This window comes from Erinaceus europaeus, chromosome 11 (genome assembly GCF_950295315.1).
Source record: "Erinaceus europaeus chromosome 11, mEriEur2.1, whole genome shotgun sequence".
NCBI lineage: Eukaryota > Metazoa > Chordata > Mammalia > Eulipotyphla > Erinaceidae > Erinaceus > Erinaceus europaeus.
Genome location: NC_080172.1, coordinates 62,782,587 through 62,799,346, shown reverse-complemented (window position 1 = coordinate 62,799,346; position 16,760 = coordinate 62,782,587). Strand labels below are relative to the sequence as shown.

Sequence of the window (16,760 nt, the reverse complement as noted above, 5' to 3'; positions counted from 1 at the left end):
TATTTAACTTGAAAAGATTCAAGAGGAGACATGATTCTCTTCAAATACTTGGAAGCTTATTGTAGAAGAATTGATTTACCTAATCTTAAGGAGTGGGAATTATTAGAAAGCGGACTGCCATTCATTCAATAAAAATTCACTGTATATTACTGTGAGGCACTGCCCTAAATACAGAGCAGACCACACTCATTCTTACCCACCCCTAAAGTTTATAATTCAACAAAGACAGACATTTATCTGCACAAATAGCTAACTATAACTTGTTCTGAGAATGGAATATCGAAGACGTTATAAAAGAGAATATAATCCTGATTTAGGAGGATAGTGCTTCTTGGTATAAATTTGAACTAAAATCTGTAGAACAAGTTTAAAGGAAACAATATTTAATTTTTATTATGGGATGGGGAAGGGAGAGAGGCCAGAGCACTACTCAAATCTGGTTTATGGTAGTGTTGAGGGTTGAACTTGGGACTTGGGAGCCTCAGGCATGAAAGTCTCTGGATAACCATTATGCAGTCTCCCGAGCTATGAAACAAAACTCTTGAAGTCTACAAGAAAATTAATAATGGTAAATGCAAATGAGTAGACTAATGATATATCTCACTTGTACAGCACAAGCCTTAAAATGGCAAGGCCCAGGGTTGAGCCCCAGCACCAAATGAGAGATGTTATGGCACTGGGGGAAGCACTAGTGTTATGATCCTTCTTTCTCTCTCTCTCTCTACCTAAATGAAAAAGAGAGGCATAAGTATGGTGAAATTGTCCATGCACAAGGCCCACCTTATGGATGGATGGAGACAAACATGTACACACTCACGGATGCAGCTGAAACCACAGAAAAAAGCTGTGGCTAGGTCGTGAAAACTCTTAAAGGATCACATTAACAATTCTGAGAAATCTCAAAAATATCTAAGGATCTAAGCAAAGTTATCAGGTCTTCCTCCCTATTTTTCATACGGAGGCCAGGTGGTGAAACAACCAGTTGAGCACACACATTACCACTGAACACAAGGATGCAGGTTCAAGTCACAGGCCCCCACCTGCAGAGGGGGAGCTTCATGACTGGTGAGGCAAGTGATGCAGAAGTCTCTCTCTCTCTCTCTCTCCCTACTCTTTCCCTGTCTTCTTTCAATTTCTGTCTTACCAAATTAAGGAAAAAAAAAAAAAAAAGGCCACCAGAAACAGTGGGTTCATTGTACCAAACCCCAGAGATAATCCTGGTAACCAAAACAGACATGACCAGTTTTTCTACCTACCTAGCAACAAATGATAGTCTAACCTATGAGTTCAGTTTCTCATAGTGACTATTACTAAGTAAAAGTCAACTTTGAAATACTAAATAATATATGCAATTTCAACTACATTCTTCTTTTTTTTTAATTAGATAGAGACAGTCAGAACTTGAAAGGGAAGGAGAGGGGGAAAAAAAAAGAGAGACAGAGACACTGGCTTTGCCACTCACAAAGCTTTCTTCCTAAAGGTGAGGACTGCGGGCTCAAACCCAGGTGCTTGCACACTGTAATGTGTATGCTCAACCAGGTGCATCACTACCCGACCCCCATCACATTCTGAAAAAGGCAAAACCAAAGAGACAATAAAATTACACAAATGTTGGAGTAGGGCACCAAAGTAAAAATCTCTGGTTGGAGGATGAGGGTGGATGTTCGGCTTCACTGGCTTCATGGAGGAGGAGTGGGGATAAGATGGGGTGCTGGGAATAGTGTTTATGTACACTCCTATTAACTTGAAGTCAGATAAATAACTATTTAATTAATATGAGGGGGAAAATTAATTGAATGTCTTAAACTTTTAAATGCACCGACCATGGGCCGAGTCTTTGAAATGTTGACTCTCCGAAAAGCTTAGATCAGGAGAGCAGAAGCAACCAGTGGCGTTACTTTATAAAATACAGATATATATAAATAAAATCAAAGGACAAATTATGATGAGATTGTGTATGATACAGCAAATCCCAACAATGGATTTTCAAAGTTAACCCAATTGCCAAATAATTTGATTACAGCAATAACTATCTATTGCCTTCTTAAACCATAAGACAGCAGGAACCTCCCACTTGCTCTATAGATCCTATATTTCCCCTAGTCCTGGAACCTCTAGGGTGGGGCTCACATTCCTGCATGCTTCTCTCAATTCATACCAAATGATATTGCATCTGCTGATCCCAACCTAATCAACGCAATGAGTACCACCTAGGCATGTTTCACTTCAGACTGTGTCCAGAGATGTCAAGTGTAGAATGTCAACCCTCCAGCCTCATTACTTGGTTTAGACCTTTCCTTTCATAGGATTCTCTAATTCCATTCCAGGTTGTTCAATTCCTAACAAAGTCCCAAAACCTAATACAGACCAGGTCCCATGAGATAGGGCATATGTTCACATGTATCCATAAATTAGGGCAAAATATATACCTAAAAGCAAAAGTGCACAGTAGTCTGCAGTGAGTCAATATATACAGCATGCAAGTACAAAGACCTAAAAAGACACCATAAAGTTCCTAATGAAAATAGTTTCTACTTAGACTTACCCTCCTCACCTACTTCCTATTACACTTCCCTTGGTCACTCTAAAGCTAACCTTATCCAAGTAAGGACTACAAAAGCTGAATAAGGGCAAGAGACTGACATACTTTAACGATGTCTCTATAGTCACTATCAGGCCACCCCATCAGCTGGGGCCCTAGTCAGGGAGTCCCGAGATTCCCACACAGACATGATGGGCCTAGACCTCGAATAAATCCCTTTCTCCATTGTTACCGGTCATCTCTATCAAGAACAATACAACAGACCCCTTTGTGGGCCTCCATAGGACCTTGCCCTGAATGTGGATCAACAACGGTAGAGAATGTTCCATCCTCTGAAGGGAGGTTGGACAACATACTCTATCTTCCACCTGAGGAAAATGGGTTCTGAAATTGGGGCATCTTGGAATGTTCCTACTCATAATCTCAGAATATGAGCTCAGATCTACAGGGATGCAGAGGTCACATAGGCTCCTAAGGTGAATATGGGCCCCAGATCAGATCAAATTGATGGGGTTTAGAGTCAACAATATTTATAAACCTTTCCCATATTTGGGAGCTACTCTCTTCCCTGATCCAGCTTTCTGGTCCTTTTTCCAGCCATGACATCATCTCCCCAGACAATAAGTGGAATCCACCTGCATAGCAGATGTCAAGCTCAGAAAAAAAAAAAAAAAAAAAACTAGTATAGTCACAGGCTCTTTGGAATATAACTAAAATAGGCCGACGAGCTATCTATAAAACGGGAGACCCCCCCCCCCCCCAAATCTGAACTATTCCAGCCTTTAGGTTCATGATTAGTCAACAATTTGTTTAGGTTTATATGTTAACTCTTTTTTTCAGCCACCAAGTTCCCGGTGCTAACATGATGCCAACTGAACTTCCATGGGCAGATGATCCCACCAATGTGTCCTGGAGCCCTGCTTCCCCAGAGCCCCACCCCACTAGGGAAAGAGAGAGGCAGGCTGGGAGTATGGATCGACCTGTCAATGACCATGTTCAGCAGGGAAGCAATTACAGAAGCCAGACCTTCCACCTTCTGCACCCCATAATGACCCTGGGTCCATACTCCCAGAGGGTTAAAGAATAGGAAAGCTATCATGGGAGGGGATGGGATACAGAGTTCTAGTGGTGGGAATTTTGTGGAGTTGTACCCCTCTTATACTATGGTTTTTGTCAGTGTTTCCTTTTCATAAATTAAAATTTTAAAAAAAAAAGGTTATGAAGGGAGTCGGGTGGTAGCGCAGTGGGTAAAGCACATGTGGCGCAAAGTGCCAGAACCAGCTTAAGGATCCCAGTTTGAACTCCCAGCTCCCCACCTGCAGGGGAGTCACTTCACAGACAGTGAAGCAGGTCTGCAGATGTCTACCTTTCTCTCCCCCTGTCTGTCTTCCCCTCCTCTCTCCATTTCTCTCTGTCCTATCTAATAACATCTATATCAATAACAACTACAATAACAACTACTACAACAATAAAAGACAACAAGGGCAACAAAAGGGAAAATAAGTAAATATAAAAAAAGACTACACAAGGGATTATAGAAGGGCTGGACAAGGATGAATATGAGGAGCCAGATTTTTTTTAAGGCAGTGAAGAATACTGTCTCTGCAACTATACTGACTGATAACACCTTATACACTATACATTAGTCCACCATGCAGAAGGTAAAATCCCAAGAATTTCAAAACATAAATTATGGATCTGGACTGATTAGAATGTGTCAATGCAGATTCGTCAATTTTAACAATTCAGCAAGTGTATCTGATGGAAGATACTAATAATGTGGTAGGCTATGCATACATGAGGGCAGGGACTATATAGGAAAACTCTATACCTTTCCCCCTCATTTTGTTGTGAACCAAATACTCCTCTAAAAAGTCCATCCTGAGGGCAAGATGGTGGCGCACCTGGTTGAGCACACATGTTACAGTGCACAAGGACCCAGGTTCAAGGGCCCGGTCCCCACCTGCAGTGGGAATTGCAAGTGGTGAAGCAGGACTGCAGGTTTCTCTCTTCTCTGTTCCTACCCTCTTGGTTTCTGGCTGTCTCCATTTAATAAATAAAGATAATAAAAATTTTTAAATATATCTTTTAAAAGAATCATCCTGGGTGCCGGGTAGTGGCGTACCTGGTTAAGTGCACAAGGACCAGGGTTCGAGTCCCTAGTCCCCACCTGCATGGGGAAAGCTTCACGAGTAGTGAAGCAGTGCTCAGGTGTCTCTGTCTCTCTCCCTCTCTATCTCCCCTACCCCTTTTGATTTCTGGCTATCTCTATCCAACAAATAAAGATAATAAAAAAATTTTTTAAATAGGGAGTCAGGCAGTATCACATGTGCAGGTTAAGCACACATGGCATCAAGAGCAAGGACCGGCTTAAGGATCCCGGTTAGAGCCTCCAGCTCCCCACCTACAGGGGAGTCACTTCACAAGTGTCAAAGCAGGTCCGCAGCTGTCTATCTTTCTCTCCCCCTCTGTTTTCCCGTCCTCTCTCCATTTCTCTCTGTCCTATCTAACAATGACGGCATCAATAACAACAGTAACTACAACAACAAAAGGAAAATAAACAAATAGTTTTTTTAAGTTTAAAAAAAATAATCATCATCATCCTGGGGGTGAGGTGGGCTTAGAAAACACCAAGCTTGGGGGTCAGGTGGTAGCACAGTGGGTTAAGCACACATGGTGAGAAAACACCAAGCTAGAAATACACTATCTAGGGGGTGGCAGGGGGATGTATAATTATACCATAGAACTCATGTTTCAGAAAGAAGCTCATTTAACCTATTTAAAAAAGCAGAAAGGAAAAAGTCAACAATCTTAACCTTTTAATTTAATTTTTAAAAAAATAATAAAAGCATCCACTCTTTAAAACATACATTATGAACCCAATGTGAATCCAAATGTGTTTATTATAAGCTATACTGAGAATGGGGGGGAGAAGAAACCTACCACTGTAATGCTATTTTCTTTTATAAAGTTATCCACTTAACATGTTTAATTCTCCCTTTACATAGCATGTAATGTCCAGTTTCTAGAAGCTTCTCAGTTATATCCCAATCTACAAAATAATTTGCTAGTTCTACTCACTTAATTCTTTACCTACCAAGTCACTAGAAAATGTCCATTATATTAGTCAAAGTGGGGAGCACCTAAAATCCCATTTTAGATCTACCACAGCACACAGAGCAGAAAGAGCATGTTTCTCTCCGAAACAGTAAAACTAACAAAAAACAGTCTACCACCACCTAAGGAGCTATGATCCTCAAAAACCGGTAAAGAAGAAAATAGAATAGAAAAATCTTTTTGTTGTACACATGCAGATTTTTTAACTTAAGATCAGTACCTTTGCCAGATAAAGAGAACAAAAATCCCCTCAATTATCCTATTTTGGTAACTATATTTCTTAATTAAACACTTTCCAATATTTACTCTTCAATTAGTTATATAAGTTGCTGTATGGTGAAAATACTCCCTGCTGCTGATATTTAAAACAATTCCCCACTTAACTTCACTCTACTTTTAGTTTTTGTTATTTCTATTTGTAACTGATGTACAGAATTTCAGACAGATAACCTTGCTAGTTTGTGAATTGGCAACAGCAGCAGCATCTGGGAACTTGTTAGAAATGCAGGATGTAAAGTTTCAACCCAGATATGAAATCAAAATCTTCATTTCATATAGCACATTAAAATTCTCTAAGCCTCCCACATAGAAGCTAACATCACTCAGAGACATGGAAAAACAATTCCTCTTTAAATAAAGAAGTGCCACTATTTAACCTTGGAAAGGTCAAAACAAAAAGTGACCACCTTTATTTAACACAAGGCTTACTAATGACCATTTTTAGTTTATCAGCTGCCAGAGGATTTCTATAAGGAGGAAAGTCAAAGACTGCATACTAACTGCAGAACAGTCACACTTCAGTGGCTAAAACCATTTCAATAGTGATGGTCAAACAGTAGAGTGCTTATTACCATGCAGTATTAGGACCCAGGTCCCCACCTGCAGTAGGAAACTTCAGGAGTGCTGGAGCAGTGCTACAGGTATCTCCCTTTCTCTCCCCTCCACCCCCATCTCTCACCTTCTTCTTTTTTTAATATTTATTTATTTATTCCCTTTTGGTGCCCTTGTCGTTTTATTGTTGTAGTTATTATTGATGTCGTCGTTGCTAGATAGGACAGAGAGAGATGGAGAGAGGAGGGGAAGACAGAGAGGGGAAAGAAAGACAGACACCTACAGACGTGCTTCACCACCTGTGAAGCGACTCCCCTGCAGGAAACATATTCCTAGGTGGTGAACACTAATTTTTCTCTATTGACTGACCAAAAGATTCTGTAAGCACCAACTTTTTGGTCAAAATTGTTACTAAAATGCTAAATAAAATTAGGGGGGTCAGCAAAATGGTTCCAATTTTGAATATTTATAAGCAAGCATGAAACCCTGCGTTTTATCTCCTGTGCTAAGGATAAAACAGTGCTCTTGTGGCTTTCTTCCTCCTTTTCCCTCCCTTTTCTCCCCCTCTCCCACTATGTCTCTTCCTCTCCTACATAAATACATATATATTTTTCTAAATATTTATTTATTCCCTTTTGTTCCCCTTGTTGCTTTATTGTTGTAGTTATTGATGCCGTTGTTGTTGGACAGGACAGAGAAAAATGGGGAGAGGAGGGAAGACAGAGAGAGGAAGAAAAAGACACCTGCAGACCTGCTTCACCGCTTGTGAAGGGACTCCCCTGCAGGTGGAGAGCCGGGATCCCTCTGCCAGTCCTTGCGCTTTGTGCCACCTGCGGCGCTACTGCCCAACTCCCACAAACACGTTTTTAAAGCTTACTTGGACCTGAATAATTCCACAGAACTTAAAGATATAATACTGTGTTCAAAATACACAAACACATGTTTTTAAAGTTTACTTGGACCTGAATAATTCCACAGGACTATAAAGATATGATACTGTGTTCAAAATATGTAAATCCTATAGATCAGAAACTCAACTTTATATTATCTTGTATCAACTGCTGAAAGTTAAGTAATCAAATTTAAAGTCAGTGTAACGCTTCAATTGGTAATTACCATGAGTCTACCTCTCTTGAAGTTAGACTAGTTGAGTTTTACAGAATTTAAAAAGGAAAAGCCAGGCCCTGGTGGTGGTACATCTAGTTTGAATGCAAATGTTATAATGCACAAGGACCAAGGTTCGAACAAGTGTCTCTCTTTCTATCTCCCTCTCTACCTCCCCTGCCCTCTCAATTTCTGGCTGTCTTTATACAATAAATAAAGATAATTTAAAAAAAAAAATTTAAGGAAAAACCATGGTGGTTCTGGAAATAGTGCAGTGCACAAGGCATGGGATTCTCAAGAATGAGGTCCTTAGGTCACCAAAGTAAAAACCCTGTGGTGAGGGGTAGACATGCAGCTTCCTGGGCTGGTGGGGGGTGGGAGTGGGGGGGTGAGATGGGACACAGTCTTTTGGTGGTGGGAATGGTGTTTATGTACACTCCTAGTAAAGTGTAGTCATATAAATCACTAGTTAATATGAGAAGGGGAAAACTAATTGTATGTCTTGAAGTTTTTAAAACACAGACTGAGTCTTTTTAATATATAGGCTATATATTTGATATACGGACTCTCTCAAAAGCCTAGACCAAGTATATCAGAAGCAACCAATGGCACAGCTATACACAAGATACTGGGTACTATACAGCAAACCCTAACAAAAGGACTTTTCAAAGTTAACCCAATTACCAAATAATGTGATGATAACATTAACTATCCATTGTCTTTTGGAACCCTAAGACAGCAGGAACCTCACATCTCCACTACAGAGCCTATATTTATTTCCCCCAGTCCTGGAACCCACTTTCCCACATGCCTCTCCCAATCCATATCAAATAATATTGCATCTGCCGATCGCAACCTAATCAATGCAAAGATTGCCACCTCAACATGCTTCAGCTCAGACTGTGTCCAGAGACTTCACGTGTGGAATGACAACCCTTCAGCTTCATTACTCAGGTGAGACCTTTCCTTTCATAGGATTCTCTAATTCCATCCCAGGTGGTTCACTTGCTAACATAGTCCCAAAACCTAGATATAGACCAGGTTCTGTGAGAGAGAGCATATGTTCACTTATCCATAAACTAGTGCAAAATATATACCTGAAAGCAGAAGTACACTAGAGTTTGCAGTGAGTACCCCCCCCAACACTTCCTCTCCACTATTCCAACCTTTGGGTCCATGATTACTCAACAATTTGTTTGGCTTTGTATGTTAACTCTCTTTTCAGTCACCAGGTTCCAGATGCCATCAGGATGCTGGCCAGGCTTCCCTGGACTGAAGACCCCACCAATGTGTCCTGGAGCTCTGTTTCCCCAGAGACCCACCCTACTAGGGAAAGAGAGAGGCAGACTGGGAGTATGGACCAAGCAGTCAACGTCCATGTTCAGCGGGGAAGCAATTACAGAAGCCAGACCTTCCACCTTCTGCAACCCACAGCAACCCTGGGTCCATGCTCCCAGAGGGATAGAGAAAGCTATCAGGGGAGGGGGTGGGATATGGAGATTGGGTGGCAGGAATTGTGTGGAGTTGTACCCCTCCTACCCTATGGTTTTGTTAATTTATCCTTTCTTAAATAAAAAATAAATTAAAAAAAGAATGAGGTCCTAAATTCAATCCCCAGCAGCACATGTACCAGAGTGATATCTGGTTCTTTCTCTCTCCTCCTATCTTTCACATTAATTAATAAATATTTTAACAAAAAAATAAAATAAACGGAAAAACCATGCATGCATCCTACCTTTGCTATTATAACAACTAAGAAATGTAAAAATAGGACAGGGGAGATGACATAATTGTTATGCAAAATGACTCATATTTGAGCCACCAAATATCCCAGGTTCAATCCCCCAACCAGAATAAGACAGAGATGAACAGTGTTCTGGTAAAAGAAGAAAAAAAGATAACAAAAGCTATAATTTTCTTGCATTAAAAAAAAACAAACTTCATTTTAGAAGTAACTATAGAAAGTAAACCTCAAACTAGTGAAATAAATTCTAAAGTAGTACTTCTCAAAACTTTCTATGCATATGAATCATCTGGAGATTTTATTCAAATGCAGACTGGTTAAAAAGATAGGGAAGAGAGTAGCTCCCAAATACAGGGAAAGTATATAAATATTGTTAATTGTAAACCCCAACGGTTTGATCTGGGGCCCATAGTCATTACAGGAGCCTATGTAACCTCTGCATCCCTGTAGGTCTGCGCTCGCATTCTGTGCTCACGGCTAGGAACAGTACAAGCTGCACTAATTTCAGGACCCCTCTTCCTCAGGTGGTAAGTAGAATATGTTGTCCAACTTCCCTTTGGAGAATGGAATATTCCCTACCATTACTGATCCACGCTGAGGGCAAAGTCCTATAGGGGCGTGCAAAAGGGTCCATTATGTTGTTCCTGGTGGAGAAGACCAGTGACAGTGATGAGAGGGATGCAATTACAGAATCCAGACCTTCCAGGGGCCAGGTGGTGGAGCAGCAAGTTAAGCGCACATGGCAGGAAGCTCAAGGACTGGCATAAGGATCCCAGTTCGAGCCCCCAGCTCCCCACCTGCATGGGGGTAGCTTCACAGGTGATGAAGCAGGTCTGCAGGTGTTTATCTTTCTCTCCCCCTGTCTGTCTTCACTTCCTCCCTCAATTTCTCTCTGTCCTACCCCACAACGATAGCAATAACAATAATAACAATAAACAACAAGGGCAACAAAAGGGAAAAATAGCTTCCAGGAGCAGTGGATTGTACTGCAGGCACCAAGCCCCAGCAATAACCCTGGAGGAAAATAAAAAATCCAGACCTTCCACCTTCTGCACCCCACAATGATTCTGGGTCCATAATCCTAAAGGAGTAAAGAACAGGGAAGCTATCAAGGGAGGGGATTGGATATGGAGCTCAGGGGATGGGCACTGTGTGGAAATGTACTCTTCTTATTCTAGTCTTGTCAATATTTCCATTTTATTTTAAAAAATATATATATATAGGTTGGAACCTGAATTTGCTTTTCTGGCAAGTTCAAGGCATTGTCTGATTCATGCACAGAGAATACTTTAAATAAAGAGGGAGAGGGGGCTCAACTCGCAGTAATTAAATGAACATAGTTTGCAAAATTCTGGTCTTGATGTTTCCAATTACAGACTTCGGGGGCAGGGTGGTAGCAGAGCAGGTTAAGTGTACATGGCACAAAGCACAAAGACCATGTAAGGATCCCAGTTCGAGGACCCAGCTCCCCACCTGCAAGGGGGTCACTTCACAGGCTGAGAAGCAGGTCTGCAGGTGTCTATCTTTCCCCCTTTCTGTCTTCCCCTATTCTCTCCACTTCTCTCTGTCCTATCCAACAACAATAGCAATAATGCAACAACAACGAGGGCAACAAAATTGGAAAAATGGCCTCCAGAAGCAGTGGATTCATAGTGCAAGCACTGAGCCCCAGTGATAACCCTAGAGGCAAAAAAAAAAAAAAATCCAAACTTCAGTGGTCTCTTTTATTTGACTAGAGACAGAAAGAAATCAAAAGGGAAGTACAGACCAGAGGGAGATTGATACCTGCAACACTGTTGCACTGCTTATGAAGCTTCACTCTAGCAGATGAGGCCTGGGGGCTTGAACCCACTCAGGCAGTTCCTTGTGCAGTGTAATATATGTACTCAACCAAGTGCGCCACCAACCAGCCCTTCGCCTAACATTTTCCATTATTTTCTTGACACCTCAAACAGAAGTTATATGTCACTACTTCCTCATTCTTAAAACCCAGGAGATAGGGATTTTAATCCTTTACTCTTTCTAGCCTCTTCCCATGTTCCTCATACTTAGGTGTACAGCCCAGGAGGTGGCACAGTGGCTACAGTTTTGGACTTAATAGTATATGCCAGAGTGGTATTCTGGTTCTCTCTCACATTAATAAATGAATCCCTTTTTTAAAAAAAGTATTCTTGTGCTCACTTCAGCAGCGTATATACTAAAATTGGAACGATACAGAGAAGAATTGCATGGCCTCTGCATAAGGATGTCATGCAAATTCATGAAGCATTCCATATTTAAAAAAAAAAGTATTATTAGTTTCACCTCTTTTCCATTCTAACTTTGGATCATCTATATGCTTATAGAATTCAACTTCTGCATCTCCAGACTAGACATGTCTCCTAGTCGTAAACTCAAATATTCAACTACTGTAATTGCATTTCTAACTATTTGCAAAAATAACTCCAACAAAAAATATCGCAATGGGCCAGGTGATGGTACACCTGGTTGAGTGCACATTAAAATGCACAAGGACCAGGGTTTGAGCCTCTGGTCCCCACCTGTGGGGGGAAAGCTTTGCAAGTGGTGAGGCAGTTCTGCAGGTATCTCTCTGTCACTCTCCTTCTCTATCACCCTCTTCCCTTTCAGTTTCTGACTGTCTCTATCCAATAAATAAAGATAATTTTAAAAATTTTTAATTGAAAAAAAAAATCTCAAGATGAATTTCTCATCAACATCTTCTGCCTGCAGAAAACATCTTTTTTTTAAGGGCTGGCAAATAGCAGACCTGGATACTTACCAGTTATGCCATGCACATAATCAATCTCCACCACGCCAGAGGAAGCTCTGGTGCTATGGTATCTTTCCCTCTCTCTCTGCCTCTGTTCCTATCTGTATATATATATATATATATATATATATGTATTTATGAGAAATATAGGAGGAGAGAGAGAGAGAAAGAACCAGACATCACTCTGGCACATGTGCTGCTGGGGATTGAACTCGGGAATTCATGGCTGAGAATCCAATACTTTATCCACGGCGCCACCTCCCGGACCACAGAAATCAGCTTTTTCAACCCTATTCTGACAATGCTATCACTACCACATTCCACTCATCTATCCAAGCCACATCTCATGATAATCATTCTCCTTCATCAAAATACAATTAATCTCATTTTCTAATTCTTCAACTTATTTTTCTTCTTTGTTGTCAACACCAGTTTTGACATGAGTGATATCTGATCTGGTTCCCATAAATAACCTCACCAGTTTTCTTGCTTCCAACCTCTTCCAAGCCAATTTCATTAACTATATACTTGCAAACATCACCTGTATGAAACATTACCACTAACTTCTTTAGCATATCATACACAATTTTGCTTAGTTTTTATCTATCTAATCTCAACAATTAAGACTATCCTTTAACAGTCAGCATGTACTCTTGCCCTATCAATCTACTCACAGCTCCCTAAAAGTGCCAAATTCTCCAGTGCCTGTGTGTGTTTGCACAGGCTATTATTCCTTCTGCTTAAGCCTTTATTAAGCTAAGTATTAATCCTCTTTCAAAATTCTACTTAAGCATCACATGCTTTAAAAAAACCTTTTCTAATCACCTCAACTCTGAGTTAGATGACACCACAAATTGTGCTCCTCCTATTTGAGAGTTTTCTCTATGTATACCTCTGCTCTACTATTTATATTAAGTTACAATTGCTGGTTTGTTCACTGACTTCATCAATTAGTCCTAAGACTGTCCAGTATATGGTGGGTTCTCAAAAGATGTCTGCTGAATAAGCTATCTTGAAATGTAGTCATGCAAATTATCATGACTACATACTTACAACTATAAACAACTTGTAACTGTTATCTCTAAGGTAATAAAAAGTTTACACAGCTTTATTTGTAAGTTAAACAGATTTCGTAAGATTTCACAGAAATAGAAGTCCAAAATTCCCAAGTTGTTCATTTAATTTCCAACACTCCAAAAGCATTTGTTAAGAACGTTAGCTTAAAAGTAGAACAGACAGAATAGCACACTTGGGAAGGTGTCTACTGTGCCATGCATGCTACCCAGGTTCAAGCCCCCAGTATATAACATGGAAATACCATGGCACTGGGGAAACTTCTGTGCTGTGGTATCTCTCTTCTCTATCTGAAGAAAATCAGTTCAGAGGAGTGAAGCCTCAAACCAAAAAAAATAATAAATCTTCTGAAAACTAAGATCATTTAATTTTTCTATCTACTGCATTAGAGAAATAGAAGCATTAGTCTTTTCTCCAATGGATGAAATAAGAGAAGGAGAGTATGGCACACTGACACACTGTTCATGTGGCCTTGGTTTACACCCAGACGTCTATTTAATAACATAAACTTAAATAACAATGAGAATCTCCGAAGTTCAGAGTCTTCAGTGGAAGAGACGAAACTGTTTATTCCCCATAGGCTATTTCAAGTATTCAGATAAGAACATGAGAATGGTCTGGGAGGTGGCGCAGTAGCTAAGGCACTGGACTCTCAAGCATGAGGTCCTGAGTTCAGTCCTCAGCAACACATATACCAGAGTGATATCTGGTTCTTTCTCTCTCTCTCTCTCTCTCTCTCTCTCCCTTATCTTTCTCATTAATAAATAAAATCTTTAAAAAAAAAAAGAACATGAGAATATTTCTATAAACCAAAGTGCTAAATGAAATCTGAACTTTTATATGAAGAGCTTACCCTCTACCAAAGATTTTACAAACGAAAATTTAAGGTTTTGTGGGTTAATTCAACCTCAAATCTACCCCATACTTCTCCCCAATGATTTTTCCCTCAGAAATAAGTCCAGCATCATTAAAATGAGACTTACTCAATACTCATATATGGTTCAAGTGTTCAATGATATTTAATTTACTTATTTCCTACACCTTTGAAAGTGGTTATTAAATCTCAAGGTAAGTTGTTGGTACAGTCATTTAAGTTTCAGCTCCATTAAAAAATATAACTGGAAGACAAAAATCAGCAGGGAACATTTAGACAGTTCTTTTGTGGGTATTTAGATCAGGCACTTTCTGACATATAAACTTAATCACAGACTAACTAACATGAAAATAAAAAGCCACCATTATAAAACCAGGTATCCCCCCCACCATCACCCCCCAAAGTTCCTGGCTTATTTCTCAATTGTGCTTACTGGTCTATTAACCAGAAGAGAAAATTTGCTGCATTTTTCTAAACTAAAAAATTGATAGAGCATGTTGATTCTGCTCTCAGCAATATCTTTGGTAAATAAGAACGTATAGGGGTTATAGATTGTATTAGGAAACTTTAAAAGTTTCTTCTGCAATATTTATAAAAATAGGATTTCTTAACCTTCAAAGGGAAAAACCCCTTTAAAAAAAAAAGAAAAAAGAAAATCTACTACAAAATTCAGCACTTCAGTACCTGATTGTGGTAATAAGGCCAAATTCCAAGACGAAGCCCTTTATTTCACATCGTGTTCCAACATCTTGGGCAGCCCCATCTTGCGACCTCTCCAGATTGGCTGCTCCTGCTCTCTCTACTGCAGAGAGAACTTTAATTAGAGAAATTCTGAAGCCCATAGATCTAAACTGGATACTCCCCTCATAGGAGGTAAAGATGGTTAGAATCACTAAGAGGATTCCAGTTAGAAGAGGTTTTAACTAAACCTAAGTGGCTTGAAACCACCATAGGCAGCTGAGAGTCTTATTATGCAACAGTCTATTTACCTGGAAAAAAAAAAAAAAAAAAAGAATGGCAGCAAATTGTAAACTAAAAAAAAAAAAAAAAAGGAAAAAAGATGTAATTATAAATCTCTGAAAAGTTAAATATTCTCTACTAATTTTGTGTAAAATTCATAGCTATACTACAAACTTATAGCTGACCATTCTTATTCATAATCTTTATGAGAAAAACAAGCAAGAAAAAACTATGATGACACAGTATCAACTTTCTATGCCCTAGTAAACTTCACTGAAAAAGAAAAAAAAAAATTTGGTTAAAAACCACTGGTTAGGAAGAAGTGGGTTTCCCTGCTGACTTAAGCCTAGCTGCCCAAGCAAGGCTTCAGAAAATGTCTTCACCTAACAATAGTGCATAGGCAGAAGGAGCAGAGGCTACGGTGGTCTTCCTAGTGACACTTCCAAGTCATATAAATAGGGTATGATTCTGGGATAGACTGCCAACAAGTTACTGAAAGAAGATAAAAACAGCAAAAGCCTGGCAAATAAATAGGCATTGCCCTCATGTGTTTTACTATGACAAAAGGTTAATTCTTAACTACAGTTGCCTTAAGCCTACCAGCTTTAAGTCACACCCTTCATACTAACATTGCCTGATTCGTGAAAGACTAGACTACTTTTCAAGCTCCTTTTTGTAAGGATTTATATAATGTATAACACATATAAAGTATTTCTTAGACCAAGAAACAATCACATGCCCTAAAGAACTCAGCAATGAAGAGTTTACAGTTAACAGGAAAAAAACAATTCAAGCTACCTTTACCACCATGCATTTTTATAAAAGTGTGCTGTGATGTGCTACGCCACAGAAAAACAAGATCCTGAAACTATATATATTAGACAATTTAACAAAATTTGATTTTTCCTTACCTGAGTGTGAAAATTTGAAATGGTGGTTGTTTCAATATCTTTCTTGCCCAGAATTTCCATTTTCACTGGAGTGCTGGGGAAATTAAAAGCAAAATAGTCCAAGAAGTCTGGAAGATAAGCAGCTGCTCCATGCACAATTGCTAAAGCATAGTAAGCAGCATTTTTCTCATTTTCACTGAATGTCAAAGCAAGAAATTCCTCAGAAAATCTCTCCATCTCCATTGGAGACAAAAATGAGAGTTCATCCATGTAAGCATGAAGGACAAGAGCACCACCATTAGACTGGTGTTCCTCATGAATAAAGTTGCTAAACTTAGTACCTGTTTTTAAGAAATTTCTACGAATAGAATGTTCCTGGTGAGTCACAAAAGGTGTTTGTACTCCCTGGGGTACCCGATATTCTTGCATGCCCACATTTAATCGGCACAGCTGTTCATCATTCAGATAACTGAAGGACTCCTTATTAACTCCTGAAGTGCTATTTATTTGTCCTTGGGTGAGAATGTCCTTATTGATGCGGGTCAGGCCAGCACAGACGGTTTGTACTTCCTTATTGTACATTTTAAGGCGTCTTCCTCGCATGTCTTCTCGGTGTTTCTTTTTCTTTTTCTTCTTTATTTTCTTCAAGACAAAATCATCAGCTCTCTGGGTTTTACCGTTTTCATCTGGTGTTTCTGGCCACAATAATTAGAAAGAGGTTAGTTGTTAGACCTGGTATCAACAAGTTAATTACCTGACTTCAATATAGCCTATTCCTAAGTGTCATTACAATTTACATGTTTATAAAATAAATGAGAGAAACATCTTAAAATATACTGGGGTTGAAGATTATG

General features: G+C 39.6%; 1 protein-coding gene and 1 non-coding gene across 2 annotated transcripts in view; one reads left to right on the top strand and one right to left on the bottom strand.

Moving 5' to 3' along the window:
• RSBN1 (round spermatid basic protein 1) overlaps positions 1 to 16,760 on the bottom strand; it is a 49,418-nt gene that overhangs the window by 18,843 nt on the left and 13,815 nt on the right. Inside the window, exon 2 of the mRNA XM_007530191.3 lies at positions 15,928 to 16,601. Coding sequence (XP_007530253.1) covers positions 15,928 to 16,601 — 674 coding nt within the window. The remainder of the gene's footprint in view (positions 1 to 15,927; positions 16,602 to 16,760) is intronic.
• Positions 11,512 to 11,618, top strand: LOC132541559 (U6 spliceosomal RNA). Its single transcript, XR_009552705.1, has one exon. It is a non-coding gene; the product is annotated as a U6 spliceosomal RNA (small nuclear RNA).